Source organism: Phascolarctos cinereus, unplaced genomic scaffold (assembly GCF_003287225.1).
Source record: "Phascolarctos cinereus isolate Bilbo 61053 unplaced genomic scaffold, phaCin_HiC Scaffold_4;HRSCAF=312, whole genome shotgun sequence".
In the NCBI taxonomy this organism is placed as follows: Eukaryota; Metazoa; Chordata; class Mammalia; order Diprotodontia; family Phascolarctidae; genus Phascolarctos; species Phascolarctos cinereus.
Genome location: NW_027555847.1, coordinates 181,411,627 through 181,420,904, shown reverse-complemented (window position 1 = coordinate 181,420,904; position 9,278 = coordinate 181,411,627). Strand labels below are relative to the sequence as shown.

At 35.4% G+C, this 9,278-nt stretch overlaps 1 protein-coding gene across 3 annotated transcripts in view; it reads right to left on the bottom strand.

The window, feature by feature from the left end:
- Positions 1–206: 206 nt before the first annotated feature.
- TJP2 (tight junction protein 2) overlaps positions 207–9,278 on the bottom strand; it is a 120,800-nt gene continuing 111,728 nt past the window's right edge. For 2 of the 3 annotated variants that reach the window (XM_021001810.2, XM_021001808.2), the window contains exons 19-23: positions 7,054–7,266; positions 5,483–5,593; positions 3,360–3,692; positions 2,707–2,792; positions 207–1,311 (exon numbers count right to left, since the gene is read on the bottom strand). In XM_021001810.2, the coding sequence (XP_020857469.1) occupies positions 1,146–1,311; positions 2,707–2,792; positions 3,360–3,692; positions 5,483–5,593; positions 7,054–7,266 (909 nt within the window). In that variant the 3' untranslated portion in view covers positions 207–1,145. The remainder of the gene's footprint in view (positions 1,312–2,706; positions 2,793–3,359; positions 3,693–5,482; positions 5,594–7,053; positions 7,267–9,278) is intronic. The other variant, XM_078152810.1, reaches the window with a different exon arrangement.

Genomic DNA, 9,278 nt, shown 5'->3' with positions numbered 1-9,278 from the left:
TACTATTAATAAGGTCTCTTCCAGCTTTAATGACCACTTGAAGTATGATATAATGTGCACCAATTTAGCAAATAAACCAAGACATATCTTCCTTCTTTTCTTCTTTTCCAAATGCCGTGTTTTTTGAATCCCATGCCATATATCAAGTTACCAAGTTTATACTCTGGATATATTTTTAACTCTAAGAAATGCAACGCACTGAACCATTACAATTACTGCTTTTTATTGAGTTAAAACACATACAGCCCTCGTTGTCAACATATATGTGCGTATGTATATATGTATGTGTACATATATGCATACGCACATATATTTATATACATATATTAAACAAAGCACAATGGGAAGTGCTTTTGTAGAATATTTATTTGATTCTGTGGAATACAAGATTAAAAACCATAACGAACTGAATTTCTTCATCATTTTTTTGGTCTTCAAGCTTCTCAGTAGTATAGCCACACTACCAAGGACATCTTTTATATATATTATATACACATACAAGCACACACGCAAAGAACCAGGACTTATGGAAAATATTACATAGATAAAAACCTTGGCAATCAGATGCCATGCAGGAGAAGCTCTAGCTATGAACATGTACAAAAATTAGTCAAAATACTCTTTTAGTCCATTATGGCTTTGCATAATTATTGGAAGAAAATTTAAGACATTTCTTGTTAAAGGCACTTTGAGAGCAATAATAAAATACTTCTTTGAACTTAATTTCATCCAAGTGTTCTTATTCCTTTTCTGCCTATACTGGTATAATCTTCTAAAGGCAGCTGTAATGAAGAAAAATAGTTAACATTTTAATACAAATATTAAAAATATGAAAACAAATTAATACACCTCTTGAAATAGCTTTTGGTCCATGTGAAACAAGAAACAGCATTAGGACAGTAGTGTTTCACTTAACAAACAACAAAACCCCAACCCATTCACAAAAATGAGGTGCTCTAGTTCCAGTGTGTAGATTTGTCTTGAACTATAGACCTCCCTCCATCCCCCATCCCACTCCTTTCCAAAAAAATATAATTTTAAGTCCCACCAGATCTTCAAAGTCTGTTTTAACTGAAAAAATTGCCATCACTATGATTTACTAGGAGTACTATTTTGATGTGGTGACACTCAGAACGCAGTAAAATCTATAATTCAGTATCCCGGTATCTGGCTGGCTGTCCATAATATCCACGCTTGGAATGTTCTGACAACTGCTGGCGGTATTCTTCTTCTTCAATGTCACTGCTGTAACTTCCCCTAGAATCTTGGTATAGTCTTGAAGGTGGTTTCTGAGGCTCAGGGGGTCTGGAACTAATAAGTTAAGCATTATCAGTTACATAACCCAAGCATTTCTTCTCACTTTAAATCAAGGACTCAACCATTTTGGGGATTGTTGGTGGTGGTGGTATCATGGACTTTTTAGCAGTCTCATGAAGCCTATGGGCCATTTCTTAGACCAATATTTATTGCATATATTCTTAATTGAAGGATGTGCTAAATTTCAGTTAGAGATTAGTGAAACTAAAGGTATTATTTTTTTCCCATCTAAATTTATGGTAGTCTGTGGACCCTAGGTTAAATGGTTTAAGTGATGGTGGTGGCATAACAAGGAATAGTGAAACAATATAAGGGAAATCATGTTAAATTCATTTCTGTAAAGGGTGGCAAAGCTAATATTTTTTTCCTGAACAAATAAGGAATTATTTCTGTTCCTACCTAAGGTTAACATGGTAAAAACAGCCAAATTCACAGTCATTTGGGGAAGGTGGTAACTAAAGCATCGACTCATACAAGTTTTGCTTTCATCTAGGTAAATCAGGGTTCTGACTTTATTTCCTGTGACAAGTTTGCCTGCCATGGGGTGTGCAGATCTGATTCACAGCAGGGTAGATGATCTGCCAGTTTCAATTATCCATATCGGTGTGCCCCTTCATTGAGACTGATGATTCAAATGAGTATGCTACACATTCTCCTCCCTCCCTCTATTAGTAAGGAGGAAACTTCCATTTATTTTTATACAACTGTAAATCTAAACTCTAGCATCTACATGGCACACTCATAATAAAGAAATTTGATTTTTTCCCCTTTTCTAAGAACTAGGAAACAATCTAGGATACAGTTGGCTATGATGTAAAACATTACTGTAATTCCCAGAACTTAAAAGTACTTTACAAACACTAGTCCACTGAGTTTTATAACTCCCTTGAGGCAAACATTTTAGCAAAGGAATCCTAATTTTACAGGTGACAGAATGGAGATATCAGAAAGGGTTAAAAGGTGAAATCGCAGAAGAAAATCCTGCAAAAATCAACTTTAGGTCCCATAAGTTCTTTTGTCATTGTGCTATTCATTCCATTGCCATTCAAATATGATTTCTCTCAAATAATCCAATAGCTCATTTAACATTTCAGTTGTCTCACTGGGAAATGAATGAATTTTTGGTATAGTCACAGAAACATTTGACATCTCCTTCATCCTCACATTTTTTATTTTAGTCAGGAAATTAATTAGTTGACTTTGAAAATAAACCCTCTGGACTTCTCTGGTATTCAGAGGAACAGTGGAAACAAGAAACTTAATGAGCTTTAAAAATCTTTAGGGCAGACAACATAGCTTCAGAGAATGACAAATAAAATCTGAAAACTTTGGTTCTTAACATCACAGTCAGACAGATAAGACTTAAGGAAGACTAGACTTGCCCCTTACCTTGTGACCTGGGATGAGCTGGGGTCTGGTTTTGGTGCTTTGATGGGGACAGCATAGATGTCAGGATGCTTCTGAGCAATTTCAAGCTGTGATGAAAGATGAAGTTAGAAAATTGGCCAGTGAACCTCAAGGGAGCCGAGACTTTCCTTTTTTCCTTCCTGCTTCCCTGACCCTGAGCAACCATACCAGTGGAGTGTTTGAAATTGATATCTAATGGGGGGGAGTCCTGTTAGTAAATTCTAGGAAAAGAGGGAAAAGTAGATGGGGCTATCTCATACTTTTCATGAGTGGATTATATCCAGTGCTATATCCAAATGTGAAAGATACCCATAAGCATTCATGCTTGTCTGTGACAGATTTGACTGATAATGACAGGTATATCTGCTGGGCAAAAGAAGCCCACGTGACTTTTTATTTAGCAGTAAAAAAAAATTGTTATTTTCAGTAACAAAGGTTTTTTTTGAAGCAGTTCAAACTTCAAACACTCGATAATGTAAATTTATTTATCTTTAGAGAAAAGTTTTTCACCCAATCTATAACATTCAAATGGAAACCAATATGCTAACATGCACAATTTATTCAAGGGATCCTATATTCCACAAACAAATAAATAAAATAGCCCAGGCAGGTTTCATTTTTAAAACATATTTTACCCTTGCATTCTGTGCTTCTTGGAGTTCTTGCATTCTCTGTATCCTTGCCTTGTGATCCATTTTCTCAAATATTTTAACTTTGCCCAGAACTGACTTTGGAGCATTTTCTGTTTCTTCCCCATTTCCTTCATCCTCCTCATTTTCTTGGGAAGGGAAAGTAGCTGCAGAAGGCTTCACTATAGGACGTCCAAAGGCAGGTTTTAGAGGAACAGGTGGAGCATACGTTTTAGTGGCTGCCCCAGGAATTTCATTACTGGCAGTAACAGAATTGTTTGGTTTGTATTCATAGGACTTGGGAATGTCATAGGGTTCATCTTTGTTTTGGTATTTGGCCTGTAGATAGCAAAAACATATTTAGCCTGAGTTTTTATCATAGGGTCATGGGTCTAGAACTTCAAGAAACCATAGAATTTCTTTAGCCTAAACCCCTCACTTCAGATAAAGAAACTGAACCCCAGGGAGGTTACAGATGATTTGCCCAATGCCATACAGATAGTTAAGAGTTAAGAGGTAAAATTTAAATCCAGGTCATGGATCACAGATTGAGCTGAAAGGGACCTTAGAAGGCCAGGTAATCAAACATTTTTATTTTACAGAGAAGAAAACAGAGGCTTAGAGAGGTTATGTGATTTGCCAAAGGTGCATATCTAGTAAGTAGAAAACTCTCAGGTTTTTTGAACCTAGGTCCTCTAACTTCAACTTGATTCTAGCATCAGTGATCTTTCCAATGGAACATGCTACCCTTCAGATTACTTTATCTTAAATACGTGGGTTAATATACTCTTGGTATCCATTTCTGTAGACACCCTGTTTTAAATGGTATTCCAAAATAGGAAGGTAAATGAGCAATGGTTAGCATATCCCCTTCTTTCCTATGAGGGTAATCCCACCAACATTTCAAAGAAAACCAAGCTGGACCAGATGTCCAAGTCTAGATGCAAACTGTAAGACTAATCCTAGAAATGATGGTAGGATAATAGGGTGCCAGACTAATCAATTTGATTATCAATTCGAATTCCAGAATCAATTTGATTCCAGATCAGCATGTTAAATAAGTCATTAATGCTTTTGACCAAGGCAAAAATTTTCTCACTTCTTTCCTATATTCTAAAAATACGAAAGTACTGAGTTAAAGGGAAATATTTTATTAGAATGAAAATATGGTGTTTATGAAATAGCTTTGATCTGTGGTTGGAGAGGAGTCATGATATAAATCTGTATTGCCTTGTATTTATTCTGTGCCCCTCTATATTCCATATGTTAGTTTGGGTACAGACTCTTACAATCAAAAAATTTTCTGAGAATAGCCAACTCCCAAAATATGGACAGAGAGCTGTCATTTGCTAGAAAGAAAAATGCAGATATTTAGAGATCTTTAATAACAAGCTTCTAATACTTCTAACAATTGTTTAAAAGAGTCAAGGCCCAATATTTCCTTTCTTAAGAGTGACTTTCATTCTTATGCTTTTCATTCCCTAATGTTGGGTTCCCTGTGGGCTAAAATAAAAATAAGACTTAATATTTATATAATATTTTAAGGTTACATAATGTTATGAAAATATACACATATACAGTGACTATATTTAATGCATTATTTATATAATAGAGGGCAGGTAGGTGGCCCAGCAAATAGAGAGCTTTCCCTGGAGTAAAGAAGACATGAGTTTAAATCTAGCCTTAGACACTTACTAGCTGTGTGACCCTCGGCAAGTCACTTAACCCTGTTTGTCTCAGTTTCCTCATCTATAAAATGAACTGGAGAAGGAAATGGCAAACCACTGCAGTGTCTTTGCCAAGAAAACCCCAAATGGGTTCACAAAGACTCAGACATGACTGAAAAATTACTAAATAATAACCATATATAATGAAATAATCTCACTTGAGACTTACAATAATATTCTAATTTCTATAGGTGTTATTTCTATTTTTCAGCTAAAAAACAGTTGAGGTGGGATTTGGAACACAGGCCTTCCCAATTCAAAGTCTAGCATTCAATCCAAAATGTTAAACTCCATCTTAATCTTAGGGAAAAGCAGGTTTTTTATTCTTCTTAAAGGACTTGTGGCTGAGATTAGGGTGCCACTTTGGAAAAAAAAAGTTTCTTTTCTTTCCCATCAACATACCTTTGGTGGCTCGGGCTTGAATGCTGGAGGTGGGCTAGTATCCCTAAGTTGGTCTCTACTAGCAGCCCTCCTCATCTGACCTCTTGGCTCTGGGCTGGGTTTCCTTATGCTCTACAAGAGATGAAGGTTCTCTTACAATAAGAACATCAGTGCAAAGAGACCTAAGTAACAGTTTTTCTTACTTCCTGGGATGTTGTCTACTTTGTGTTAGGCTTAATGTAGAGTCAGATTTTTGAACAGAACATAGATATATTTATTTTTTAAATATTTTAGAAGTACTTAAAATTTTTAAATTTCTGTGCTTTTAGGCAAATTTCTTGCTCTGTGAATTGCTATAAGCATACACTATTGAAGAACAATTTCCCCATCAGAGTTAAAAGTCTGTTCCAATAGAGCATAAACTCCATGGAGATCAGGGACAGGTTCGAAGCCTTGGATCTAATAAGCTAAAAAAATTTTGAATTAAAAATTCAAGTTAAAATTTTATTCGTTTTACTTTTCATTGGTTTAGACCAGTGAATTCATTAGTGGAGGGAAACCTCTCCATTGTTTACAATTTATATACTCTTAGAAAGTTGCCTAGGGCACCAAGAGGTTAAGTGACTTGCCCACAGCTACCCACATTATGTCTTTTATCATTACCACCTAATGTTATTTCTGGACTTTATCTCGGAAATAGTTAAAGATTTTCTTCTCTAAAACCCCTTTTTCTAGTTTTATGTAGCTGTTTTTTAGGAAGAGCGGCCTTTTTCACTCAATTTTATTTTCCCTTTTCATTTAATAAATAGCAAATTCACAAATTTCATTCATTGAAATCAACTGTAGAACAAAAGAAAAAAGCAGCAGCAGTCATACACATATACACAACCTCATTTGAATAGATCAATATATGTGCATATATGTGGTTATATTCATGTGTGAAGCATATGTATATACATACATTGTGAGTATATACACATATATTAATCATAATTTGAAAAATCAAAGTGGGGAAGTTGACTGGGGAGAGATGGAATCAAATGATAAACATGAAATACATTTTAAAACAGGATTAAAAAGGAATATCCAACTAGTTAGAATCCTTACATAGCAGAGGATATGGCTACCTAGAGCAGTGCTTCTTAAACTGTGGGTCATGACAACAGTAAAAGGTTTCTGATTGTGCAAGGAGCAACAATTCAAAATCAAACACATCATGAATCCAAGGTGTTTCTGGCAACGCTTGCCCATGTTGCACTGTGCAACTTCATTGCAGCCTTGGTTCTGAACACACAGCATGCGCACTTTGCACTATGCATGCTGTCATGCCATGCAATGCCAACAAATGCTCCCGAAACGTGAAACAGGGTCACACATATAAAAAAGCTTAAGAAGCCCTGACCTAGACAATCAACAGATGCCTTTTGCTATCCAGTTTAGTAACAAATGATTACCAAAACTCTTCTCATTGAGGTAATTAAGTGAGGAAAGGAGAAAGATGAATAAGAGAAAACCATCTCTTTGTTCACTTCACAGATTTTTTTTTCTTCTGTCAATGGGCACTTTAATTGTTGGCAGGGTTTCTCTCTCACCTCTTCATGTTGCACTGGTTCAGATGAGCGAGTAATTGAAGAAACTTGGGGCTCCTCTGATGGTTCATCAAGTTCATTATCAGTATAGGCGCCTCCTTCTCCATCTGTGTCTTCGAAGTCGCTGATCAAGCGGCTATCACAGCTGAGATAGTCAGCACCCATAGCAGTTAAGTAGGACATTCGGTCATCCATATCATCATCCATTCCTTCCAACTTGGGGAGCAGGGAAGGAAAGAGGATTTTGTGGAGTTAGATAATGCTGAAAGCAAATGTTCAAGAATAGTTTAAGGGTCACAGAATAATTAGACCTTTCTTAAAACTAACTTTTCCTCAACAGGGTAAGACTTCATAGCTACCTTTTAAATTTTAATATTCCTTTTTAATGACTCTCTTTTTGAATTTTAAATATTGACTACAATCTTCAATTCTATTCTTAGGTACAAACTAATTTCCTTGTGCCAATCTTCTGCACCACCATACAGAAGTCTTTTGAAGTGTGACTGTAATTGTTCAAAAACTTCAACACCTCTCTCATCTACTAAATCAAGTCTAAAATTTCAAGGCATTCAAGACCCTGTACACTCTAGATCCAAACTTCCCTTTGCGTTTTACTAGAATAGTAGAGTAGTAACTCTTTCCTATAACTGTACAGAGTCATCTGATGGTGTGATTTTTATTCATAATGTTTGTTTTACCTAGAATCTCTTTCCACAACATAGTCACCTATCAAAATGCAGCCAACTCATTCTTCATGGCCCAGCTCAAATGCCGTCTCCTTTCATAAAGCTCTTCCTCCATTTCATTTCTATAGTACCAAGTTTGTGCAACATTCATGAGAAACTTATTTATTACATATTGCCTCGTATTGTAGCTATTACTCTGTAAGTCTTATATCGTCTTTTTACTAAACTTAAGCTCCTTGAAGGCTGAAACCTTATTATTTATTATGTGCAACTTTGTATCTCAAATAAATGGATTGCTCCTTTACGTTTGTTGCCTGAATAATAACATCCAGAAAACTAATACAGTTATATAGTTTACTAATGTCAATCACAAGAAATTAACAATTACAAAGACTCTTGATATCTTAAAGTAGTAACAATGTACCTCAAATACAAGATGATTGCACCAGAGAATCCATGGACTAGAAGTCACTGGGAAGTTCCCAGTGAACAGGAGAAGCTATAGGGGCAGCTCTTTTTTTCCCTTTTTAATAGCATTTTATTTTTTCCAATTACATATAAAGACAATTTTTAACATTCATTTTCAAAAATATTTGAGTCCCAAATTTTCTCCTTCCCCTCCCTAAGACAGTAAGCGATTTGATATAGGTTTTATATGTATAATCATGTAAAACACATTTCCATATTAGTTATGTTATGAAATAAGGATCAGAACAAAAGGGGAAAACCACGAGAAAGAAAAAAACCAAAAAAACCCCAAAAGAGTGAAAATAGTATGCTTCGATCTGTATTCAGACTCCATAGTTCTTTCTCTGGATGTGAATAGCATTTTCCATCATGAGTCTTCTGGAATTGTCTAAGATCATTGTATTGCTGAGAAAAGCTAAGTCTATCAAAGATGATCATTGCACAATATTGCTGTTACCGTATACAATGCTCTCCTGGTTCTGCTCACTTCACTCAGCATCAGTCCATACAGGTCTTTCCAGGTTTTTCTGAAGTCTACCTGCTCATCACTTCTTATAAGCACAATAGTATTCCATTACGTTCGTATACCATGACTTGTTCAGCTATTCCCCAACTGATGGGCATCCTTTCAATTTAGTCATTTATTCCAAATAAGACTATGACTTAATCTCTCCTTGCCTCTTCTCTAGGCAATTAATTTCAGGTTGTTTTTTTTTAAGCTTCTCATCATATCATATTTTAAAAATTATTTTCATCACTGCCTTTTGAATTTGCTCTTCCAAGTTCTCCCCATGCTCTTGACTTGTATATAAAGGAATTTTAACATTAATGTTAATGAATCTTAAAAGTAAAAAGAATGCAGATTGAAGCATACTATTTGCTATTTTTTTTCTTCTGTTGAGTTTTGTTTCCTCTTTCTGTGGTTCTTCCTATTGGTTCTAATTCTTACTTACAACATCACAAATGTGAAAATATGTTTAATAGGAAGGTATATGTATAGCCTATATCAGATTGTGCGCTGTCTTGGAGAGGGTGGTGGGGAAAGGGAGAAAAAATTTAAACTCAGAAACATAT